Source organism: Pyrgilauda ruficollis, unplaced genomic scaffold, assembly GCF_017590135.1.
Source record: "Pyrgilauda ruficollis isolate IOZ18807 unplaced genomic scaffold, ASM1759013v1 scaffold45, whole genome shotgun sequence".
Taxonomy (NCBI): domain Eukaryota; kingdom Metazoa; phylum Chordata; class Aves; order Passeriformes; family Passeridae; genus Pyrgilauda; species Pyrgilauda ruficollis.
In genome coordinates, this window is record NW_024526044.1 from 2,682,746 (window position 1) to 2,709,803 (window position 27,058).

The 27,058-nt window shown below is 41.0% G+C and overlaps 1 protein-coding gene across 4 annotated transcripts in view; it reads right to left on the reverse strand.

Moving 5' to 3' along the window:
* Window positions 1–26,472, reverse strand: part of PHACTR3 (phosphatase and actin regulator 3) — a 100,225-nt gene extending 73,753 nt beyond the window's left edge. For all 4 annotated transcript variants that reach the window (XM_041478560.1, XM_041478559.1, XM_041478561.1 and 1 more), the window contains exon 1: window positions 26,146–26,472. In XM_041478560.1, coding sequence (XP_041334494.1) covers window positions 26,146–26,248 — 103 coding nt within the window. In that variant the 5' untranslated portion in view covers window positions 26,249–26,472. The remainder of the gene's footprint in view (window positions 1–26,145) is intronic.
* Window positions 26,473–27,058: the final 586 nt, after the last annotated feature.

Sequence of the window (27,058 nt, forward strand, 5' to 3'; positions counted from 1 at the left end):
TCAAGTAAACTGAGCACTGTCTGTTTCTGTAGATATTAGATCATGTAATTCCTGAAAGAGTCTGGCAAACAATTCCACTTTGGAGCCCTGAGCACAGACTAGAGAACTGCCAAAACCCAGGGAGAAAATCTAAATGCATTTTCGATAAAATCTTATGAATTTAAAGTAAATCACAGTCCTTTTTTTTCCCCAGGAAATAGATATTAACAGTTTTTTCTCTTATTGAGTCTTCTTATGCATCATCTACAACCACCCACGTTTATTTTCCAGAATAGTTTAGGCAGTGACTAAAGGATCCACTGTAACTCAGGTAAATTGCTTCTTCTGAAAAAAGTGCACTAATCATGTGCATAATATCAAATTGATTTGGTTTAATCCAATGCACATATGAAAAACAGAGCTTTCAGTCAGAAATAGGACTTCAGTGAACAGCCCATTGTTTATTCCCTAAGGGATATTTTAGGGAATAAGTTTAATGAAGTACTGTTTCAACTTATTATCACTGGGAGTTCTTTAATTAATGTCAGTGGCAGTTAATTTAAAAAAAAAAATACAGTGTCCATCTCTCACCATTCTGTGCACAGAAATCATTCCCTTCTGCTTACTGAAGTTCTGGAAAAAGCTATGACAAACAAAGACCTAACTTCAAATGTAAATAAAAATGTTAAGCAAAATCTCTATTAAAAATTAAAGAGTCTTAAAGCAGAGTTCCCAAACATGTGCTTAAATTCAAGAACTTAGTCTTTACAAGGTTAATAGGATTCATTTGTCATGGAGATGTTTTATGCCAAACAGGCTTCTTTGAGTTTTAAACCCATGTTTGCTAAGCTTCTAAATACTTGAAATTTAGGCACACAAGTTTGAAAATCTGGGAAAAGCTTCTCAAACGCAAGTGAGAAATAAACAAATCTATCCTGGTACAGAAGTTGCTATGAATCATCATTCTTCAGGCCTAGAGAAGTTACTCAATGCAGGAGCTGTGTCGCAGCCACAGCAGCAGCCAAGCCAAGAGGAAATTTTGGATACAGGAAAACAAATGAATAAACATCTTAAGGAAGCTGATGCTTTGTATTCTTGCTGATGGGCAAAATTCCCCAAAAGCCTAGAATGGCTTAACTTCAGACTTTTCAATGCCATAAATAAAATTTTGCCTCCTTAACAGGACTCAGACTTAATCTTCCCTTTCTGCATGAGACTCAGAACTCTCATTTTTCCACTTCCAGATATGAAGCACCTCTGGGTACTTACACTGCAGGAATAAATCATCCCTACAGTGAATACAGACCCTTTTAAAGAATCTCTTTTAGAATCTGAACTTCATTCATACACTTTGTATTCTCCATGGAATGTAATTCTCCATTTCTTAGTGGGAACTAAGTTTTAGTCAAGATTTTCTTAGTAAACATGCTTCAAATATGTGAATTTCATAAAAGCATCCCAAATGTCTCATGTAAAATTCTGTGAATGTGGCAATAGCTTTGGATAATAGTTTACATTTCAGCTGCCAATGTATTTCTGTGTTAGAAGACATTCATTTATTTATGAGATTCATAGATCCTTGGATTATAGCTAAAATATAAGACAGTCTTTGCTGGTAATAAATTGTGACTGCTTTCACTGAAGCTGGCCAACATTCCATCTTCCAATGCCTTACTGTACAAGTTCTTTAAAAGTCTTCCAGTAAAAAGAGATTAAATTGTCAAAGTTACCAGGTAATGGCTTGGGCAGCTGACAGAGCACAAACTTGGCACACAGAGCATATGTGGCTCTTGAAAATCTTGTTTCCTCACTGAGGAAGGGGTCACTGGGTGCAAATTGGGTAGGTCACCTCTTGAAAATCCAAGGTGGATTTTCTGTTTCTTTTAATACCTGTTTTCCAAGAAAAAAATTATAACGAGAAAAATCTGTCTGTGTATCAGAATGCTGAGTGCTAATTTTAGAACTCTTCATATAGAATCAGAAGACTCTCTGAGACACTCAAAATGAAGAAAAATTGGTATTTGAGGAATCCTTCTTAACAGGTTTTAAATTAGGTGAAATTAGGCCTACAGCATTCAGTATTTCTTAAATTTCTTAAATACTCATAAATTAGTCTTGGATTCAGTTTTGAGACTTTTTTCTTATTAGACTTAATGAATACCTATAGAAGAGGCATAGTTATAAAAATTGGAAACAGCTACTCTTTAAAGCAAAAGCTTTAATATTAGATTTAGAAATACTGTAGAATGAGGCAATTGTTCTCTTGTTGTCATGAACCCAAAGAAATCTCTCTTATTTTAAAGTCCTTTTCATTTGAATACATTAAACATGCTTGGAGTACTTTGTCACTACTGCAGTAATTAACATTTTCAACCTTTGCTGATTTGAAATTAATGTTACATTTAGTTGAAAAAGAGAGACCAGAGATTGCAATATATTCCTGGAAGTATCTTCATCATGTCCTAACAATTATACTTAAAAGCAAGAAAATTCATATACTACTATCACTGTGTGTCTTGCTCCATCTCAATTAGGATATTTGGGGGTTTCAAATGTAGCAATAAATTCCTTTCATTTTCTCAAGAAGGCCTTTTTTCAATTTTTATTTTCATCATCTGTCACAGAATTTTGTTGTACGTGTAAGCAATTTAATGGTTCACTGAAAGGTTGTTATGCAACTGAGTTGTATAAAACCCTGTCCAAGCCCAGAAATTACTGTAAGGGGGAGACACTGAAATGGTGAAGGGCTGAACATTTAAATATGTTTTCTGTTGGTATTTCTATCTTTTGTCAGTGGGTTTGTAGAGCTTCTGTGAGGGCAAGAGGCAAAAGATCACCTAACGCGGGGATGTCAGGGATAAAAAGCTGCTGCCCAGGCAAGAGTCTGGAGCCAAGGGGAGTCAGCAGTGCCATATCTGCCTTGCTGAGGTCCCAGGTGATTATTCCAACACAGAGCTTTCCAAACAGAAGCCACTCAGTTTAATGCTGAGCTATGATTAAAATCATTAAGCCTGGATTTATCAGTGCAGGTGATGAATGATTAAATGCATCATTAAGTGCACCAGGGTCAGGACTTGAGGGCTTTCTATCAATACATGTTTCTAATCCTGTGAATGAATACAGTGGATGGGAAATTTTATCAGCTGGTGAAGATGGCACTGAGGCAGTTTCTGAGCCCCTGTGACAGCAGGTACAGCTATTTCCAGAGTGAGGATCAGGGTGTAATTAATGCAAATTACAGACCCTGCCAGGATTCCTCAGGTCACTGAATCAGTTATATTGCTGTTGACCATTGTGTGATTAGCCAGAGCAAAGCACTGCCCTGTGAGTGAGGGATGGATAATGGGGCTCTTTACTGATTACACCTAAGTACTACTCCAAAAGCAGTGAGAGACCCAACACTGGGGTTTTTATTTCACCAACACCGATTTCTACAGGAATAAGAGCTCTTCTTAAGGTATATGACAGAACAATGAAATATCATCATGCTGTACTCTTGTTTCTGCAGTAACAAGATATTCAGTAACTTCAGAATTCAGTTTATTTTCCAACCACAGCATCCTCTGAGAAACTAGAAATTCTTCCTTGCAAAGAACCTTTGTATTGGACTGGATGATCTTCTGTGATCCCTGCCAGCCTGAATCACTGTGTGATCCTGTGATCTGCTTATGTAACCCCCACAAATAAAATACACGTCCACATCCATCAATTATTTACCAATATTTCTACAGGTGCCTCAAATATGTGTTTTTGACCTTCAGGCAGAAACACTGAAGCACAGTAGAAAATTCCACTTGGCCAAAGCTGGAAAAGCTTAGAAGTCTGTAAATTATCCACTCTTCTAGAGTGCAAGAGTACCTTCAGTAAAGCAAGAAATAGTAAATCAGGTTCATTTTGTACAAAAAATACGAAAGTGAAACAGTTGCTGATAACCAGCACCCCTCCTTGGGATGAATTTCTCTATTTGCAATTGAAATTCCTAGTTTGAGCGCTAAATAAATTTTTAAGGGAAGCTTTACAGACATTACCTAACATCACACACAAAATGTATTTCTCTTTTCACTTGTTAAAATAAGACTTTTGTAGCTTCTAACATTTGTCACATAAAGCATATCATTTGAAACAGGGATGACCATTTTTCACCAGCCAACATCAAATAACGTGAAAAGAGTGATGTCAAAAAGCAGTAGCACTCAACTGTAATCCCTGCAAGATTTTCTCTTATCACTTCCCACATTCTATGAGCATTCCTCACAATCTCTCCTGCCTTTTCACTTGAAACTGTGATGGTCTTTCCAGAGAATAATCAGTAAGAATGCAATTTCTGCACTGTGCCAAAGTACATAGCTTGTTTCTAGTCAGTTCTGAAAACACTGACTGTCCTTCCTATATGGGATAAATCATGAAAAAACTGAACATGAGGACAGTGTAGGTAGCACAGGCCTTAGAAGCATATTTCCATTGTCTGGAGGATTAAAACTGGGTAAAGTTTTCATCCATACCCACAGATCCAAATCAGCACATCAGGAATTGTTGGTTTTCCTTTAATGCTTTCATGGACTGTTGTTTTGGGCCTCTCTTCATCAACCTCTGTCCAAAATTGTTGTAAGAATTTGAGATTGGCTCTACATTAATCAGCTGGTAAGAGCAGGATATCCCAACATGTTATTTCTCTAAACTCACAGCTATCTCTCACCCTGGGAGTTCAGGGATGTGGGAAGGTGGACCAGGGAGGGCCACACCAGTGTTCAGCACCAAGGCCAGCTCAGGACTATGCACAGCCAATAGAAAAGGACCTTGGTGCACTAAAAAGTCAAAACTTCATCAAAACCACAGAGAAATCTCAACACTTGCTGAACAGAAATAGAGAAGATTTTTTTTTTTAGTCTAAACCTTATATTTTATTCATCAGCTGCATTCTTTATAGACCATTCTACAAGGAATATAATGCAAATAGATGAGAGATAACACATTGTTATCACTATTTGTAACACTATTTACCTTCAGTACTTCACAATGCAGTTGCAGTGGGAGAAAAGCCAGATGAATTGAGCACTTGCACTTGCATGTGCACTTGCACTTTTCTTTGAACTCTTTATGTACAATATATGGGCTCAATCGTGCCTTTAGGCACAAGCTTGAACAAAGATCATAAGCTCAACAATCTCCAAAGACATAATATTGTAGAACAACTCCCCCTTGGCTTCATGATAGGCCAGCCACAAATGAGGTTTTGTGGGAGCATTCAGCAGCATCCTGGACACATTCACCCACCAGGGCAGGGCACTGACCCCTGAAAAGCCTACTGCTCCCTCCACTTCTTGTCTGCTCCTCAGCTACACTCCCAAAATGCGTGCTCCATGCATGCAGACTGAGGCAGACACACATTTTCAGTCCCTTCAGTGGATGGATAGCTCTAGAGATTGGTCCTGTGTAGGTTTAGCTGATTTTTATTCTCTCCCAGCGTGGAAAACCTGGAGGTGCATTTGGTAGATTGAGATTATTCCTGAATTAAACTGATCTAGATGTGTGTGAGATGCTCATTCAGAAGGCATCTTAATATATTTTAGACATGTAAAAAGGCAAATGAGGTCCTTTAAATAAATAAATCCTGAGCTGGATTTATTATGTATCCAGCTAATGAGAGCTTTAATATTTAGAGAAAAAGATTGTTGTAGGTTCTGAACAAGTTATTTGACAATTTACTACTGACAACAAACCTGGCCTGGGAGTTCAAAATTTCCACAACTTTCAAGTGTTGTGGGTGTAAAAAATTTTGGTATATACTTCATAAAACCCCAACTGCAGTAAAGTTAGAAAATCTTCCTGATTAAGTTACCTGGAATGTGTACAGACTAGAGAGAACATGGCAAAAATGCACATGGGAGATCCCAGAACAAAGAGACAAATCAATCACTGCATGTTTACTTAAGTGGCCAGACTGATACATCACTGCACACAAAGACATTTCAGCCCAAAAGTTGTCCTTTCCATGAATCCTACAGGCTTTTTTACACGGAAATGCTTACAAAATCTAATCCAATTAACCTAAATGCACGTGCTTGAAAGTAGCTTAATTAAACCACAGTATATTTGCATGAATAGTCTCTCCTAGAATTAAAGTAATCTTAATTCAATTTAGGTTCATTTACTTTGGAACAGAATAAAGCCAAATTAAATTGAGCTCCCTTTAATTCCTAACATGAGTGTCCACACAGATTTTAATAGTTAATTAATCCACTGTACTTTCATAAGTGAACCTGCCTGGATTTTCATAGGCTGTGTTTATGTAAACAAGCTCTAAACACGCTCTTATTTTATTTCAAGACTGTTCTATTTTCTGTTACACTCCATATGGGCTAAATTAACAGTCACTAGGAGGAGCCAAGTATTAGCAGATTGTTCTTAACCAAGACTGTATTTTCCATCACTGGATATAAAAGACAATTTTTATACATTCTCTGAATTACAGGGCTCAATACAGCCCTTTAGGCCTTAAAATCTACTGATGACAAACAAAAGAAGCCAGATATGATTTCTTAGAATAAAGTCTTTAAATTCCCTGTCTAAAAATTATATACTTAAAGATGTTCCTTTGCAAAATAGATTATAGAATAGGAATTGGATTTTCTAGATAACAGATGCACTAAAACCACAATTTGAAACTATTTTTGGACTCTGTCCCAGCATAAATCAATCATATGGATTCTGAAAATGCTAAGACAGATCTTGAAATGGTAATTAATTTGACATCACAATTTTGATGTCAAAGAAGAAGCTCTGATTTATGGCTGTAAAGGCTCTAACTCAGCAATTAAAAACCATGTTTTTCTAAGTTTAACTGTTTCCAAAGTTCTTGGGTCCCCTCATTAGTTTAAGTTTTTAAAATGTTCTTCTGTTCATGGGGTGAGAAACTCTATCTTTGGCTGCAATTCCTTTCAAATCACAGCTTGCTGGGCAAGGCTCATGTTAGCTGTGATTGCAGTTGGCAGGGCACTAGATTAGCTGTTGATATCAAGCCAACATTTAATTTTGTTTTCTTGAGTCATCTGTTGCCAGTTCCCATGACAACTGCTCTTCTAGTCTTCAGATTTACTAGAGAAAACCATTAAAATGGCCAGGAGTACAGAAAGAGATCCTTTGATGTAGATGGAAGTTCACTGTTTCCTTCAATGGAAACAGAAAGATCTTTTCAGTTATTACTTCAGCACCACGTAACTTCTGCTCAGGAAAACACGGATGTTCTTATATTAAGAAAACAAGAGTGAACAGTAGTTTTTAACAAAACCTGCTTTAGCATCTTTCTACTACAGAATGAAGGTCTTTGTATCTAAAAAATCATGTGGTGCAGAGGATGGGGGAAAAAGTATTTTTCTATTCTTGCATAGTAGTAATGAAATATGAAATTTAAGATATGGATTGTTTTGATCTTCACTAGAGTCCCTGTACATTTCCCTTTCTTGTGTCACAAATGTGTCACCTAGGTAAAGGATGTATCTCAGGAAGACATCATTACTGTGCTGAGTCAGCCCAGAGGTTGAACCAGACCAAAGCAAAAGGTCAATTCCAGTCCTCTGGGAGCATCTGGAAGCAAAAATACCTTTGCCTAAAAATACTTGTCAATGTATATAAAATATGTACAACCCATAAACCCCCTGGTTATGAAAGCATAAGAAGAAATTTAATACCATACTGGATTACAAGCAGTCCTTGTAGTAGAATGTTAACACTCCGGTTATTTCTAAGCCCATCTCCTGTTGAGTTTCACAGGTCCTCCCAAAGTCTGAATTCCACACTCCCCTTACTCACTGTGTTCAAAGCACTGCAAAGCACCAAGCACCCCCAAATCCCTTTGAAAGAAAAGGAAGCACAAATATAATAGAGAAAGGTGCACAATACAGACAAAATCCCAGGCAGTCTCTGTATCTCTTCATTAGGTAAAGCTTTTACCTCCAGTACATGGAAAAACAAGCAGCTACACAACTCTTTCATGGGTATTTCCCACTGCCCAGGAGCTTGCTCTAACAAGCATCATTTGCAGGAGGGTGTTGAATTCCCCCAGATTTGCACAAAAAGGGCAGCACATGGCAGTGCTTGCAAGCTCTGGTGAGAGTGAGGATCCAATACTCATGTTCTGAGAATGAACAGCCCTCTGCTAAGGCAATACCCTAGAGATTTTTATGCACCCCATTTAGTTTATGTTTCACTATAAACATCTGGATAACTTTTCCAGGCTGGTTCTTCAACAGTAATTCAAGATTGCTTTCCCAAATGTGAGGACACATAAGCTTACCCTCTTGACTAAAATGGAGAGAACAAGGTGATTACTCTGACAAAAACCCATCCTGCCTCTCCTCTCCTCCTCTGCCCAGTAGAAGCAGTTAAAACATTATAAAGATAATGGGGGTGTATGTGGGAGAAAGTGAAAGATAAGGAGAGAGAACACTCCAGTTCTCCAGCTTGAGTTAACTCTCGCAATCCCACTGGAGAATCATCTTCCACCAGCTGGAAATCCAGAGATCTCAGGGGTTGGGTATGTTTGGTACCAGTCCCAGTGCAGGGACTGTCCCCCAGTTTGGGTGTAAAGCCACCCTTGGGGATTGTTGGGGTTGATGTGAATCAGTGACAAAGGAAATGCTGTGGCCAGGACGTGTCACTGCCACCTCCCAGTGCTACACTGGAGATGAAACAGCCACATCCACTAAAGCTGGCAGTGTTTATGTAATGGTCTGGGCTGTGAATTCAGGCTCTGTGTGATTGTTTCAGAATGCACTTGCCTCGTGAATGCCATTGATGCAGACGCCTGCATAGGTTCAAAATGCTGTGTTTCATGTTTTGCTTTTATCTTTAAATATATTTGAGTAGGTTTTCCTCTCTTCTAAAACTCATATAACAGGTAGAACTAAAAATGATCTAATAGCTTCAGTGCCTTAAAGCTACTGCCATGCATGAAATTCAAACTGTGATTATATAAAGAAGCAAGGACTTTCTCTCCAATTCACATTTTTAGCTACTTCTCTATTTTTTGAGAAGGACAAAACCTGTTCATGTTTCAGGTCAGAATCAGTTAAATAAAATGCAATCTGAAAGTTATTGGAGATCATCTGGGGAACTGGAGGCAAAAGTCTGGGGGTTTTTGACTGGTTGAGAAGGCAATAAGCTTAGTAAGATTGGTAGTTACTAATTAAGGTGGTAGCGTGACCCAAATTTGCTTTCACAGCCCTTACTGATTTAGTAAGATGCAATGACATCCATTATAGCTGAGCAAATAGTTCCTGATGAGTAATATATTTGCACCTCCATATTTCCTATCTGCATATTCCCTTGATTGTGTCACAGTTTTCCTGTCACCAGCCTGTACGTGCTGGATTATTTCTGCAGTGTCTGAAATGTGTATTGTCTACACTCAGCAGCCAAACACAAGTGGCACTACTCAGTCCTAGTCCAATACCTTATGTCAGTCACTCTGTGACTGAGTGCAACTCTTAATTAAGTTTATTAGCATGTGTGCAAAACATATGCTTGGCTATTCAAACCTTGCTTTGCACAGATGCTGCTTAATTTTGTTAAATGGGAGAGACCACTATAATTTTTAGGAGAAATTAGCCAAATTAGAATAGATTGAACCATTTGACTGTGTTCCCAGACTAACATGACTATTTGGTACCTTGCTTGTCAGAATTTAAATATTATCTGTTTCCAAATGCTCTGAAATAAGAATTGGTGATTTTATTAAGCATGGGTGGCTATTCCTGGGTTTCATTTCGAGCTTCACTCCAGCACAGGCTGACTCTGAGTTCTGAGCCATAAGCACACTGAGACTCTCCTGCAGGGTGTACATTGAGACACTCCTGGAGACTGATTTTAGGTTGAATCATAACCCTTATGACTTTGGATGAGCCCACAGAGGAAGCTCACTGTGGGGAGCTGGTCTGTCTGCTGGAGCGTGCCTTAATTGTGTCATCAGAGCCCTGGGTCATACTGTGAAGAGGTAGACAATGTCATATCCTCTAAACATGTTCTAACCACTCAGGCATTTAATCAGAGACTGACATATTTATTATGAATAAAAGGAACAGGAGGATACCATGAATTTCTTTAGAGCCACTTAATTGACAGTGCATTGGGTAATGAATGACCAATTAATAAAATGAAAGCAGAATATAATGGATTTGTACTTTGTTTGTACACAACATGCATCATTAGGACTCTTCAGCCATCATTAACTCTGTCTCCTCTGCACTGAGTCATTCTGCTCCCTGGAAGAAGTCTGGGCTGCATTACAGAACTGCCAAACCATTCCACTGATAGAGCTACAGCCTTCTGGATTGTCCTCCTGGGCAAGTTGGTCCCCTGAATTTAGGGATTCTTTCCCATTTATTTTTTTTCCATTTCATGATGAAATTGGTTATGCAGAGAGCTCAAGGCTAATCTCATCAGAATTTTCCGAAAGCAAAGAAAAACCATTACTCTACCAAGCAAGGAGCCTGGGCCCTTGACTCTGCTTGGGTCACCTGGAAAGAAACTGGGTGTGGAGAAACCAGGAGCAAGAAAAAGTGAATAACCTTAATGACTTGTAGCAGCATGACTTTTTCACTCTCAAAAAAATAAAAAAGAAACATTGAAGTAATGAAACAAAACCAAAGGAAGAAGAGCAGTCTGGCAGATTCTGGCCTCTGTGCTATCAACTCTTGTGAAGTTCTTCCACTGGTAGATTCTCAAGAAAATCCCCAAAGTGATTTTCTCAAAGTTCAGTTAAATTTTTTGTATTTCCAGTAAAAAATACAGCCCTTGATCTACCAGAGAACTAGGCAGACACATAAGAATCAACCTTTGATTAAAAGAATAAGCATTATTCATGCAACCTGGTTAAGCAGTCAGTCAATTATAACACACATATCAGTGGTAGCTGTGTGCTTGAATTCTTTGAATGTTTAGTTTAATATCCCGTGCTAAAAAAAATAGGCATGGCAACAACATATAAAAGAGTTCTTTTACATACAATGAAGAAACTTTGTACAAAATCTACAAATGATTTGCATGCACAAAAATCCCCTGAGTGCATATGCAAAACACTTCATTATGTCTGTTAGTTATTGTAATTGCCATTAACTTGTGCAATTACTTGCTCTGCATCACAATTCCAGGTGAATGGTTAAATCAGCTTCAAAATTATGAATAGCTGAAAAATCCCGTTTCAAACCCCAAGCCATTTCATTAAGTCTCTTGTTGCATAGTAAACAAAGTGCGTATCACAAACCAACAAACTGCAAGCTGTATTATTTTCTGAAGTGACTGCAGTATTCCCAGGAGAACTGATGTTGTTGTTTATGGAACAAGAATTCCCCATGCAACAGCAGTGAAATTGTTCTTCCCATCAGGACTCAGCCACAACATCAGGATGGGTTATTTGGGCCCTGTCAAACCTTGGCTGTTCTGCTAGGGCTGTTAAACACTTTTTTAAATGCTGTAATTTGAGTATTTGAACACTTTCTGCATAAATCATCAGCAATATCTTAGTTACAGGCATACATAATTGCCTGGCTTCTCTCTTTTTTAGGTGACCAAACTTTGTGTAGGGTTGGGTTTTCTGGAGTCTTTTTCAAGGAGAGGAGAACTGGAATATTACAGCTGTAAATGTAATTTTGGATATTCATTTTTGGAAAATGAGGATGGTTCTGCAGCACTTCTTAAAGACTACCAGAGTAGATTTGTCCAAGCACTCCTACAGGACTATTCCACACTTAAATCCTCTTGGATCTAAAAGCTTTGTTCTCATCTCTTTTAATGACTAAATGCCTTAATATTTGGCTCCACATTTTCTGAGAGAAAGAGCTCTCATAGTAGTATTGCATCAGCTGAAATCCAGTCCTAAATATAGCTGAAGTTTGAGCAACCTCTTCTGTATGGATATTAGGGGCAGAACTGGTGCTCGAGGCTGGCCTCTTGGAAGCTCTCTCCAGGCTGCTGTGAGGCTGTGACTGCAGGCCTGATGCATCTGTAGTGGCATGAGCCATGAAGAAAGAAAATGTCAGAAATCCAGATACCCTTGGGTTGTGCTTTTCACACAATATGTTGACAGGAAAACACAAAAAAATACAAGGGTAAACAGGTGATAGCTGCCACCCCCTCCTTACCTCTCCTTTTCTCACTTCCCTCCACCAATGAAAGCTGCAATTGTTTGGGGTTTTTTTCAGCAGCAGTGGTCAAAAATCAAAAATGAAAACCTGATAGCTACTCTCTCTCATCCTGGAGATTATCCTAGAGCCTGACCATAGCTGAAGTGCAGAAAAATCTGGGCACATATTTTTAAAATTCAGATTTCAGCAGCAACATCAACAACAGCAAATCCCCAAACCCCACCCCCTTGCCCCCTGCCAGGACCTGGACCACACATAGACTGTAATTACCAGAGTTATTGCTGAGGAGAGAACATCCAGAATGCAATTATGCTATTAGGGCAGGGTAATCAGAATAACTTGCTTATTAGAGAAAACCGTATACTTGTCCTAGGCTATTATTTTCACTTCTATAAAATAGCCTCCTTAGGAGATATGACAATTAAACAGTGATTATGCATGTCAAATCAATTTTCAATGGATATGGATTATATGATAGCAAAAGATCTGAAAGGGAATCAGTTTAGTGTCCAGGCATTTAAATTGTGCAAATAGTTTTACAGTGATGCACTGGTTTAGATGTGCAACTGTGAGTTCCCATTATCCTCAGTCCAACAAACTGATGGTCAGTGATAGCAAACTAAAACAGTAAAAATGCATTAAAGCTGTTAAATTTCACACAAGACCCTAAATATATATATAATTACTATTCAAACATCAGTGTTATTGGAATCTGATTCTTAATCCACTTGGAATTTGCTGATTTGAATGAAATACTTGGGATCCCAAAGCTGCAGACAATTTATGAAAATGGTACTTTCTACATCTTTGGGATACAATCGCTGTAAATAACCCATCTGTCACAGGAAACATCCTAAATAACCAGACTCTCACCTGAAGCAAACTCAGATGGCAGTGGAATAGATAAAGCCTTCTTCACATCTCAGAATGCAGAGTGCATTTTGGGCAGAAAATGGATGAAATAAAACAGTTTCTTAAAACCACTCCAGACACACTATTTCTACTTTGAAGTCGTATCTTCTGAAAGCCACCCAAATGACAAGATGAGAGCAGGAGCACTGGGTCAGTCAGGCTTGCTGCAATGGTGAAATGCCTGCAGTGGAATCTCTGTGCTTTTTCTGGAGGTTTAAAATCATCCCAGCTAGCAACGGTTTTGGTTTGTGCACAGGTGGATGTTCCAAGGGAAATCAGGGAACAAAAATGTGGGTTTTAGAAGGTGTAACTGAAAATTTCACAGCAACAGTCATGAATCTAAAGTTTGGAACATGTCTTGGATGTTTAATGAAGTGGAAGGACTTCATTTCAGTGGTCCCCGGGAAGATGGGATTACTGATTTCTGGTGTCGAGGGACTGTAATATCTGACTTGAGGCTGTAAGGCAGGAAATCAGCAGTGCCATGGCAAATTTTGCAGATTTCAGTATGTAACAGTTGTTATTCTCAGGATAATCTTGCAGCACCAGTTATTTGACTACTTTTTCACTGATTCCTTTACCTGCAAGACCTGCGCATGCCGGAACTTTGGCTCTCCAGCCCTTGCCCTTGCTCTGAGCTTTTCAGAGTCTGCCAGTGTTATCAGCTGAGGGACTCTCAGTGCTGTGATGCTGCAAGAAACAGGAGCTCTTGGAGCAGTCACCCAAAACGTTCATGACTCAAAGCCAACACCTGTAGGGCTCCTTGGAAAAGCTTTTCAGAGCTGTTATAACAGAAAAGCAGGATTGATGTGGTAAAACAGCTCCCAAAAAGCTGCCGACCACAGCAAAGTGAAGGGAAAAGGCAGCCACTTACTCCAGCTATACAGACCTTGCCTGCAGCCCTGCTTTCAGCAACTCGAGATGTAATTACACATCTATTCACCACCACTGCAGGTGCAAGCTGAGCAACAGCATGAGTATCAATGTGTGTGGGTGTGCAAATGCCTCATTACGGTGATTTGTTAGCACAGTGAGTGATGCTTTGTGTCCCATGAATGTGTAAATTAGGTGCTCAGCTCACTTGAGTGAAAAACGTTTAACTTTGCCTCCCTGGCCCATCTCTCTGACAGCCACTGGAGAAGGAAGTACTCTGATTCCTTGTCAAAGTAGCAGCTTCCATCTAAAATCTAAGCCAGCTCTCTTGTGCTCTCCCTGGGTTTCTAACAATGGAGAGAAGTGAATCTTGAGGAATTAGTCGTGTTCAATCATATCTTAATCACATGCATGATGTGCTCTTATGCAGCATTAGAGTAAGAGGCGTCACATCTTGTGTTGTCATTTCTGGGACAGAAAACTGGGGCTGCTGGCTGGCTTTAAATCATTTCTGGCATTAACGAGATTCTGACCAGAGGCTTTATTTCATGCTCAGGATCTGCGCTGCATTATTTCCTATTATATCACAATATTTTGCAAAGGAACAGCTAAGTTACCAAGACTAATCCTTTAAGTCTTTCTTTCTTTACAATGTCAGACAAAATAAGACTATACCATATTTCTGTAATCTCTCTTGTATTATGAGAATATTATGATCTATAACAACAAAATCTCTAAACTGCACGATTCCCGTTGGCTCTGATATGCTTAGTCTTGTTCCTTTCTGTCAGAAAAGATATTTCTAAATCTCTGTGATTTCATTTTAACAGACAGTATCTGGTTAAAAATCAGATTATTATTGTAAAGCAGGAAAAAGAAGTTTCCTTGTGTTTAAAAAACGAGTATTTCTGAAAAACCATGATGTAATACCCAGAGTTCTCCTCTTTCATCAAAAAACTACTTAAAATGAAAGCTTTCAAGCTTCTGCCACTTTTTCCCTACTTGGATATGTACATTTAGATTAATCTGTTGAAAAGTAGATTTTGTTCCCAGACAACTTTAGAGCAGCTACCAAGATCTAAAAAAGATTTCTGCAATGCTCTGCTGGCAAATTGCAGGGGAATTTCTTAAGAGAGGGAGGGGAATTTGATGTAAAAACTAATTAAATAAACCCACCAGAATTAGCTTTCCATTTCTTTTAATAGAATGAGAAAATAAATTTTAAAATATATATGAAGTGTATCCTTCTTCTGAGAGATCTGTCCTTTTGGATAGAGAGAAAACATCATCCCATACTTTCTATTCAGAAAGTTTGGGTTTATTTCTCTGCTGGTATTTTATGATGTCTAAGCCACTAAAAGTAATTTAGTAATATTCAGTAATTTGACTCTTTTATAATTATTTCATTAGAGCAGCTATGCAAATAATGATCTGAAAATTCATAAGCTCATGGCAGTGCCAAGTGTTTGGGTTGGACAGGTTGGGGTTTCTTTACAGCTGGGGTTTTTTTAAAAAGTTATTGCAAAATATGTCTAAAACCCTAAAAAAAAAATAGGTGAATCAACAAATATTATATTCCGGGGTGCAAAGCAGAATAGATTTTCTGCAGGTGCAGGACTCAAATAGCTGATTATAGAAAATATCATCTCCCAAATAAGAGAGATGAGTAATGCCCGAGGTCATAGTGCAGCTTTTTCAGAAAAGGTTGGTAGAACTAGAGACCCTGGATGTGTTGGAATAAAGCCTAGAAGTTGTGTTGGGAGAGCAAGAGTGAGAAAAATATAAATGGAACAAGTTATTGAAAACTGCTTCTCCTGCTTTTTTGCTCCTGGGTTCTTCTTTCACAAACAAGGGTTGTTTAACCCCTTCATCTCCTGCCACCCACAATGACTTTGGAGCTCACTGACAACTTCCAACCAAGGATGGAGTTGATGAAAAATGACACCAGTGGCCCTGGAAGGTGCTGCCTGCAGGCAGAGCCTGGCTGTGAGGTCAGCTTTGGTTCCACACCAAAGCAGCCACAGGAGAGCTGCTGCTGTGAGGCCCTTGAGGGAAGAGGGTTCACCCAGCCTGACCCTTCTTCAGACAACAGAGGAGCCAATCTGAGGACCTCAGTGATAAATGGGATTTTTAGCAGTTTAAGATCACAGTGAGGGCTGAAAATGCTGGATCTGGAGGGAGGCAGGCTTTGCTGGCTTCTCTGCTGGTACAGCAGTAACACCCATTCTATTTCTCCATCTGGGAGAAAGGCCCCTGAACAGGAGCTGCTGAATTTGCTAAGGCAGGAGAGCTAGCTACTAGAATGAACTCAGACTGGATGGCAGAAAAATCAAAGAACTGTAGAGAAAACAGACTGAGAAGTAAAAAAGAGTTGGAAGAAGCTCTACCCTGTCACATGAGAACAGGAGAATGTAAGGAGACACCAACCCAGTGAGACAGAAGGAATGCCAGTCTTCCAGACCAGCCTGTGCTTCAGTGATACCTCCTTGGACTAAAAAGAGAGATACAGGATGAATTCCTGTTAGTTAGGGTTCCTTCTTAAAAAATTTTCATTCATGCACAATATTCTGGATTTTTGAAGGACGCTCCTTTGTACTTCTACATGTTAAAATTATCTTTTACTTGGCTTCCTTTCAGTTTATTTTTCTGGTTGAACTGCAGCAGCAAATGTACACCATAACACTAAGAAGTCTCTCTGCTATCCATCTTGACAGCTGTAGTTCACATTCCCTATGTTTGCCTTAAGAAAATCCACATCTGATCATGTCAGCTGTTAAGTTCACCACTGCCGCAAGGGTTCAAGGCACCAGCCTGGGGCAGTGGCTGATATTTGCTCCCACTATAAATCAAACAGAATCAAGGATTTAGTGAGGATACACAGTTTTTGTGTCACGCCATTCCATCCTGAATTGGCATCAGCAGTTTACAGTAAAATAGCACATTCTCAGGAACCTCTGTTTTGCTCCTAAATTTGGGGATTCCCAGGTGGCAGGAACTCACTTATGTTCCTCACTTGCAGGAAGATGTGTTATTAAGTTCTCTGCAGTTAAGTATCTCCTGTGAAATCTGAAGTGACACTCACAGTTTATCTCAGTTCTGATTTTCCCATTAATTTTCTTGAGTTAAACAAGAAACAAGGCATTTAAAACTTATGTTGGACAAGTGGAGAATTTGTATGAGTCCAAGACTCCATTTGCCTTTTTCTAGAGCTTTCTCTGCGTAGTTTGCATAGTTGGTAGTCTAATGTGAGTACATATTCTCTCCTTCTAGGCACTGTAACATTGAGCAAAGTCAAATGAGCAACTGTCATGGAAGGAAACATTTAAGCTGAAGTTAAGTTGAAGTGCTGTGTCTGAAAATAGGATGTTTTTTCTCCTTGAAACCTCTGCAATCCCAGAAAGCTGCTACCCAGTCTACAGAGCTGCTATAATTAAAAAAAAAAAAATTACTTTTTTTCTTCTATCCTTAATGCAGAGCTTACAAAATTACAGAACTCCCATCTGCAAAGCATAAACTTCAGTGAAACCCAATTAAGTCAGTGTTGCATACACTATCACGTTCGCTCTATTTAAATATTCCACACAGATCCATCTCATTCATGATGGAACAATCACAAATGAACTTGCAAGAGCCAAGAAACTCTCTTGGAGACTGATTTCCACTCAGGTTCTGTCTGAGCTCCCCAAGACAGCAGCACTGGTTCGAGATGCTGAGCAAAGCTGCCCAAAGCATCAGCCCCTGTGGCTGTTGTTTGAAGGCAGCACAGGAGATTGAGAGGATTTCATGTGGAATTTATGGGTGTTCCTCCAGACACCCTTCCCTTTGCTCCCAGCCTATCCTGAGCTTCCAGCTCCCATCAAGAACACTGTCCCAGGCTGGACACACCTCAGTCCTGAGCCAGGGCAGAATTTCTTATGTTCTTTTAATGACAAAAGCCCAAGTCTTGGTGCAGTCAAGGCTGTTTAGTTGAGAGATGCAGAGTTCTGAGAGCAACTGAATGAGAAGTGACAGCCATTCCCAGCAGATCAATATGGACAAGGCACAGGGAAGGCTGCCTGGCCTGAGGGATGGAGCAGCCCTCAGAAAACAGTGAAGGCTTCACTGGGCTGATGTAATGCAGTGATCTATGTCCACTTGCTGGTTATGCAGCAGCTGAACAGTTCAAGGATGATAAAAAAAAATTAGATTAAGGAAATTAACACGCAAACTGTCTCTTCATTATAAGAACAATTCTGAAGTGCTTTATGCACAAGGACAAGCTTTCCTTCAGCTGAAACCACAGGTCCACACTGCTGACCCAGAATATCAGTGTACTACAGAAAGCAAGAGAAGACCCCTTTGATTCAGATATTTCACTGAAATATTTATGCAGACTCAAGCACGGAGCTATTGACCTGCCTCAAGTCACTGTATGAGGTTCTCTCTGGGGCATGTGTAAATTGTGTATATGTTAGGCCATAAATCAACTAGAATTTCAAACAAAAGCAAGGATTTAATGGGTACAAAGAATCCATTGTATTAGCATCCAAACTGGCTACATTTTGAAGCAAAATCAAGGTATCATATTTAGTTTTACTTACTCTTGGTATTTATAGACTTGACCTGCTTAGAGAAGCAAGGGCAATTAATTCTACATATTAAAATTTAAAAATACAAAGACATAAATTTGATTTTAAAACCCCATTTTATAAATAAATAAATTGTGTAGCCCATTCACTACAGCACGACTTGGGCAGTCTTGAAAGAGAACTCCCAAATCAAATATTTTGGAAAAAATTAACTCTGTTACTTAACCACTCACTAAAATATAGTTACATTTCCAGATAAACACGACTCCCAGCATTATGCAACTCATTCCATTCTCAAAGTGTGGTGCAAACATTAACCGAATGAATAATATTAAACCACCTTCATTCATAGCTAAAGTGTGAAGATCTTTTATTATTTAACAGACAGGAGTTTCTCTTATTTGCACAGAGAAATATTAGGTGTGTAAATTAGGTCTGAGTTCTTTTACATAAGGTACGCAATCAAATCTGGGGTTTACTTTTATTTTAAAAGAAAACTTGAATTAAAGAGACAAAGGTAAACATAAAAAAGAAAGCCTGAATTAAAGAGACAAAGATAAACATAAAAAACCACCAGGTATTTCCAATATGATGACCTCACTCTCATAAATCCAGTCTAGGTTTTAATGGTGCATAATCAGTATTTCCACTTCTTGGATAAAGAGGTTTTAACGGTTTAAGTGTCTTTTCAGCAACATTCAGACTACCTGCCAACTTGGGATTTAGAAGAAAAGACAACTTTAAAACACTTTTTTCCCCATTAAAGCTCTGTATTTCCTTTACAGAACTCTAAAGTTTGGCTAAATACAAATCTCCAAACACTGGGAACACTCAAACCCCGGAAAAGCCTAAATCCTACCCTCAGCATGAACAGCATACTTATTAACTGACCTCATTTAATTTCTGCAAAAGTAGCATTAAAACATAACTTCACCAAGCACTTGATTCCCAAAATAAACTGAGTATCAGTAAGTAAAACACTCAGGCAACAGCAAAAAGCAGTTTGTGTTAAGTGTGCATCATGTTGAGCAATGTAATGATACCCCAGCACTGACACAAATTATATGTGCAGGACCAAAATTCTGCATTTGGAGCAAGAGAATCCACGCCCAGGAAGTGCCACCTCTGCAGCTTCCCCAGCACTGTGCCCATCCTCCTCTCCAGAGGTGGAGAGATCCTTCTCCCCTCCTGGAAAATGCTGGAGCAGAGCTGCCATGGGGGAGAAGAGTCAGGTGCCAGGGACAAGGGCTGCTGGGGAAAGAGGAGATTCTCTGCTGCAGGACACAGAGGAAAAGAGACATCTGTGCTTCCAGTGGAGTTTCTCTGCATCACAGGGACTTGGGGTCCAGTTAGATCCAAACAAGAAGGGACTGCGAATTTGAGGAAAAACAAAAAGCCTTTCTCAAAAGCACAGCGGATCATTTCTTAAAATAAAACTCCCATTGTAGTAACACCACTTGGTAACATGGTGATGATTTTTCAGGTTCTGTGTCAGAAAAAACTCTAACTCTACATTCACACAAATAGCAAATGTTCTGGGAAGCTTTATAGGATTCAATTTGGATTTCAATGGAAAGGAAAATGGGATATTAACTAATAACCTGCATGTTTCTAGTCAGTACTGAGTATTCCTGAGTACAGCCCCAATTAGGTGTGGAATAGTAACTTTCTGCAGGGAGCCCTTTGGTTAGGAATAGGAACTTCTGAGTGAGAGAGTATCACTAACTTCCACATAAATAAATCATAGGGTTCAGTTATAAAGTGGAGCAAAAGCACTGATTCGATCATTTTGTCCATAAATTAATAAAGGAAAGGATGTAGGAGACCTGGTAAAATTCTATTTCAGAAGAAATAAAATGCAGATGAAACAAACTCTGTTAACAGAACAGACTTGTTGATAGATGAAACAGAAACAAAAATCTTTCTGGTGAAAAAACAAAACAAAACCCAAACAACTTTTTAAAGGTGTCCTGGCTCAAGCATTAGGATCAAATGTGAACATTCATGCAACAACTAAAGACATCACAGATAAGCCTTTAAGTCCCTGATTTAAATTGTGGTGATGTAAACTACTGCAGAAGGATGGAGCAGCCCAGCTGACAGGCAGGGCACCCACAGCATCTCTCTGTCCTCCCTCTGCCATCAATTTCCTTCCATCCAGAGCACATGTTGGAAGTTAAGCACACACTTAGAAGATTTTCTGAATTATGGGCCTGGCATGAATAGATTTGCAGCAAGAATGACTTGAGCAGATCCAGAGAGCTGGCACCAATCTGTGTGCACTCCAGCTGAATTCCTGCTTGTCTTTGCCTTCCCTCTGCTCCATGCCAGCACCTGCAACCCAAACCTACCACACTTTATTTTCAATCTGGTTTTGGGTTTCCAAACATCCCCTGCCAGTAGCTTCCAACATCTCTGAGGCTCCCATTGTCCTGGTTAAGGGGGCAGCACAGCTTTCCAGTGGCTCACAGGCTCCCTAGGACTGCTCGAGACTCAGACTGAGCAAACTTGTCCAAGGAACAAATACAGCAGAAACAGGAGCCAAATAAAATCTTTAGAAGCTAAATCAAAAATGTTAAGAGAAGACAATGATAGATATGGAGTGGCACAATCCATCCAGGGGTGGTTAGAGCTTCAAAACAAAAGACAAGAAAGAAAAAGCCATATTAGAGAGTATTCCCACACCTGCTGTTTATTGCATCACAACTTTCCCTGGCTGTTACTCGGATGGCTGATGTCCTTCCTCACACTGCCTGGAAGGCCCTGCTGGGCTTCAGGTCAGCCTCCAGCCCAAAGAAGGATGATGTAAAAGGAACATAACAGTTCAGTTCTCATCCCTTCTTAGCATCCTAGAAGAATACTAACAAGAATAGTGTCTGCTACAGAATATTTGAATTATGAAAAGTAGAAACAGTGATGGAGGACCTTTTAAGTCCTATGCAATTGTTCTCCCCTGGAGTTAATTCAGAGCTCAGTGCTGCTGATGACACATGGTATCAATAGAAATAAAAAGGGAATTAGTGTCTGGTGAAGACATAATCATGTATCTCTGGAATAGCTACTCTGCAGTAGCTTTAACTTGTCAGGTCTTGAAGCACACCACACCAGAGAAGAGGCTGAGGAGCCCCCCTTCACCAGGCAGTAAGAAATTATGATGACAGAGCTGTTAACAACATCTAACACCACTGCCTGCAGCACAGCAGCTCCCTGCTTCAACACAGATCCTTCACTGGAGGACAAGGAACACATGGTGGACCACTGGCAAGGTCTGCTGGAGAGCTCAGTAATGCCCATCCTGAAGATTTTCTTTAATTGTGTGGTGCCAGGAAGGAAAGGCAGCAGCACAGAGAACAAAACGTGATGGCATCAATGTGTACTTATACAAATTCAAATGGATTATCCCAAAATTAAGGGGGGGAGGGGGGTGACATTTTCACACATTGTCATGGTTGTCTGTATCTCCTCAAGTAATACAGAGTTTTGACATGGTGTGTTCTTCTCCAGTCTGTGCACCCCTCCCTTTTTTGATACAAATCAAATGAGATTGTCAATCTTCCCTCTGCCCTGTGACTGCTGGAGGGATATAATGAGAGCAATATTTTGGCTTCCTGCAACTGTCTCTCAATTAGATGGTGATACTGAAATCTGTTCTCTTTAGACTCTCCTTCCTCTCTTGTTCCTTATCTGGAAAGGTGGAGGAGGGAAAGGCATAAAAGATAGGGAGACTCTTGACATCCCTGAAGTGTTCAAGGCCAGGTTGGATGGGGCTTGGAGCAACCTGATCCAATCAGGTTAGGAAGGTGCCATGTCTGTGGCAGGGAGCTGGAACCAGATATCTGTAAGGGTCCTTCCAACCCAATTAATTCTATGATTCTATGAATGAGATGAAATTCACTTTCTTAACAACAGCCTGGCCTAGAGACAGTCTACAGTTAAGCAAGACATATTTTGATGTCTGTTTCCCAAACTAAGGACATCCTCCTTTTTCAAGGCTTGTTCACTCAGTGTGACAGTGAACTTAAACAGACTCGAACATGAAGCCCAGTGTTTGTTGTACTACAGCAATTCTCATAAAATACTGCTCAGTGGCCATAAAACAGACTGAAATGCATGATTTTATCTTAAAGGAGAAAATATATAACTGATCCAATTAAATCAAAAAACCACTGTTTCCAATATTTTCTGCATTACCAATAGAACCTCTATGCACCATTTAAATGCTGGAGAAAATCATCTTTTTGTCAGCAGAGCCTGAACTAAAGTCCATCTTTTCTTCTTAACCATGACTGTGACATCTTTACTGATCAATGTGAGGAGCTGCTGTTTTAATTAAAGTTGCACATGAAGGATCTAAATCAGTGAATTTGTATCTCTGTTTTGGAATAAATAGCTATTAACTGTCCCTAGTTTAGTTTACTGAACATCTTGTTTATCTGACTTATTATAGGAATATTTATAAGATGGTAGTGACATGTGGTAATTTTGTAAGTTTTTTACATGTGATAAAATTCACTGTAGTCTGTAAAGATTACAGCTCTTCTAAATCAAGGTTATAAAATAGCTTTTCATTTCTACAGTGAATGCTTTGTGAGGAAAGGCACACTAGATAAGAGGCTTTATCATGAAGCCTTTATTGTTAAAGGCTTGGAATAATTGCAGCTTCTGCTAGCATTAGTCAGGACTGTGAGTGTGCAGGACTTCTCAAAATCAGCATCTAAGGCTACTTGATCCAGCCAGTTACTGAGTAATCCCATGCTCTGGCTGGATAAAAACAGAATCCTCTTTAAAATGAACAAAACACAACAAAAACCTCACAAACAAACAAACAAACAAACAAACTTCAGCTCTGCTCTCACATGGGGAAACTCCCTTTGACATTTCGCCCAAGCAACAGTTCATCAAACAACTGCACATGAAGCACTGGGAAGGTGAACCAACATCTGCATCTGCAGCGTGCTCATCCCAAATTCCTTGGATCTGATGCTCACATTGCTCAGGGTCAGCTAAAAAGGGATGATTTGGTCCAGTGAGAGCAGATTCTGAGACAGCCAGCAAGGCTCAAACCCTGCTGGGATGGGTCAGTTCCACTGGTTACACTGGTGCTTCAGGAGGGAAAGGGAAAAGAAGCATTGCATCACAGGATTTCCTTTGGGAAATACATGAAAATCTTTATGCTGCCAGCTCACACTCTAAGCCATGGCACTGAAACTTCCTGCATAAAACTGGTCTAAACAAAAAAATCCTGTAATCGTACAGGTCAAGAAGATGAATATAAATATGACTTTAAACCAAAAAACCACCAGGAAATTTTTCAGAGTCTAGGCTGCCTTCATCTATTCCCACATTTCCTACCCCAATATCCTTCCCTCAGTAGGCACAGCCGAACGAGCTGGTGCAGAATAATTCCTGACCACATCATACAGCCAAAAACTGCTCCAAAACAAGATGGGATATGGCATCACTCAAAGGCCAGGTAAAGGCAGGAATGGTTTTTGTAGGGATCCTACATCCTATTATACTCATATTTTGGTATAATTTTTGTCTGTCTGTAAATTAAACATGTAACTTAAATGATAATAACATTAATTTAATTTTTAGATTAAGGAAGAATTTTACATGTTCACACTTCCCTACATGCTTTGTCTGCGAGCAGAGTTGAAATGTAAACACAAACTTTGCCATATCATTTCCCACTCCTAAGACTGTCTTTTGACTTAGACTCCATTGATGATTATGTTGGTATAATGACAATGATACAATTATTTTCCAGGACAGTAAAATAATATAAACTGCAATTATTTCATCTAGCATTCATAATTCTTAAAATAGTATAAATTGTATTCCAGATTTTTAAGTAGCCAAATGTATGAAATTGCTCATAGTGATTGCTCACAACACTGCAGAGTAAAATTTTATCTAAATTAAGCAATTTAGGTTCATTTTATTATCATCTGGAAGCATACAGATGTTCAATACTATTTGATGAACAAATTTAAAACCTGAAAATCTTACCAAACATGCTAATCCTACCACTGGCTATTCATACCTACCTGGACAAAAGCCAAATGTATTTAACACCTTTTGTTTGTCTCCACACATTGCATAAATGACAGAATACATACAATACACCTTCTCTTGCATTTTAGTGGAGCTTCTGCCATGCAATGGGACACTGGTTTATCTGATGGGGTCTGTGTTAGGGGAAAAAATGCTCCTTGGTATTGACAGCTCCTTCTCCTAACAAAAAGCACAATAATGTTTATATCTTTGTCTATTTGTCAGACATGTTGTGTACTTTCTTTGTTGCGTATCTCACAAAGGCCAAAAGAATTAATTAGCAGAAAACAATCTAGAGGAATTAAAACAGAGGTTGCACACGCCTTCCTTTCATTAGTCACTTCTGCTTCCAGAAATCAAATGGCAGAAACATACATTCCTCTTTCAGCCAAGATTGCCCCTTTGGGAGTGAGTCGAGCAGTTCATGTTAGAAGAGTCCTTTGTTCCCTTCACTTAGGGTATCAGAACAGTTGGTAATCAGGGATAAATCATCCACTGTTTGCCTGAATTCAATTTGTATTTCACTCCAGACCAGTGTGCTCACAATTGCTTGATAAGGCAAATAAATAGAAGAACTTAAATTAGATACAAATATTAATATCCTCATTGGCTCAGAAGGAAGCAATATAGCAGGTGTATGAATAGAGCCTGGAATATTTTATTTACTCAGCAATCTGAGAAAGGGAGCAAAGTTCAACCCGAAATTGCATCCAGGGACTGTCTCCTGCAGGCTGATAGTGCCTGACCCAAAACCTAAACCCATCTCTAGGCTTAGGAATCAGTAGTGGGGAGTGATGGTCAACACCCCATTCATTGTCTTTATGCCGTTTTGATTACTTCTTTTCTCATAAAGAAACCTGACAGCTCTTGTGTGTCCTCCATCTATTCAGGGAAACTGAGAGTAAACTGGCTTTTACTCTTTGCTTTCAGCTTGCTGTTGTGCCTTTCCGTGCAATCACATCACATCAAAGTGATGTAGCTATTTGTTTCTTTTTTTTTTTTAAAGGTCTCAACACTGCTTAGATTCTGACTATCTGAAATTACTGAGTCACCACCAACAGACATTTAGAATTACTCCTCACAGTGAAGATGAAAACACCATTTGCCATTGTTTAAAAAAAAAAAAATCTAATCACAATATTCTATTTATGCACTAACGATTGGGCTGTGTCCCCTCAGCACCACCCTCTATGCCCACACTCCACAAGGAGATTACGCTTCTCCCCGTGAAGTGAAAATTACCTTCTTGTGGGCAGAGAGCGTTTAATTATGACTCTGCTTCCCTTGTCTCCATGGCGATCCCATGCAAACAGCCTGCTTTATTAGCGCTCATTTCCCCTCCGCACAAAGTCATCAGTGAGCTCTGCGGGAGCGGGGGTCGAGCGCTGCCGGCGGCCCCGGGAGCCGCGGCCGGGACGCGCTCGCTCGGCGGGCGGGCAAAGCCGCGGGACGCGCTCGCTCCGATCCCGTGTGCAGCTCAGCCGCTGCACCATTTCGGCACTCCCTGCAGGAAATGTGTTCCCAATTGCTGCCCGCCCGTGGCGGACGGGCTCCCTACAAACTGGCGGATGCTCCCGGCGCGCCCCGAGCGCCGCCGGCCAGAGCGGGGCGGTTACCTGGGTGCTCCCCGGGGCCCGCGGGGTCGGTGAGGATGCTGGGGTCACTCTGCGACCTGCCTCTCGGGAGAAAGCAGCCGGTCCCTTCTTGCGATGCAGCCATGAGGTGGAGGGCGGGAAGCTCAGAGGAGGAGGGAGGAGGAGGCGCTCATGGAGCCGGAGGCGGCCGGGGGACAATGGGGACGGGGGTGCGGCGGCGGCGGGGCCGGGGCGTCAGCCGGGCAGGACCAGCCGCGGCAGCATCTTCCCCGGCGCCGTCGGCACGGCTGCGGCGCGGCGCTCCGGGCGCTCAGGGGGCAGCTCCGGGCGCCTCAGGGGGGTGGGCCATGCCGCCTGGCGGGGTGGGGAAGAGCCGGGGCGCGGGCCGCCCGCCCGGCCCCCCGCCGCCGCCGCCCCCTGCCGGGACTCCCCCCCGAGCGCCGCTGCCGGAGTCGCCTCAAGCCGCCGCGCTGCTGAGCGCATCCGTTGGAAAACATTGGGATTCTCCCATGGTGCCCCGCGAGCGCCCGCCTGACGTCACGGGGGTGGGGTGGGCGCCGCACCTGCACTGCACAAAGGCGGGGGCTCCGCAGGTGCGCGGGGCCCGCCCCGCCCCCGCTCTGCGGGACCCCCCCGTGGCCCCGGAGCCGTCCCGGGGCTTGTCCCGGGGCTTGTCCCGTCCGTCCGGGCGCTTTGCCCCGCGGGAGGGACCGGCGCGATCCCCCGGCACCGGGGAAGCCGCGGGGCTCGGTGTCCGCCGCTCGCCTCGCCCCGGGGCCGGCGGGGGAGGGTGTCCCGCGGGGGAGGGTGTCCCGCAGGAGTGGGTGTCCCGCGGGGGTTCCCTCGGCAGGACGAGCGGAGAACCGCTCCGCGCCCCCGGGACCCCGCGCAGCTTGGCCGGAGCTGTGGCAAAGGTGCCGCACGAGGACCCCGC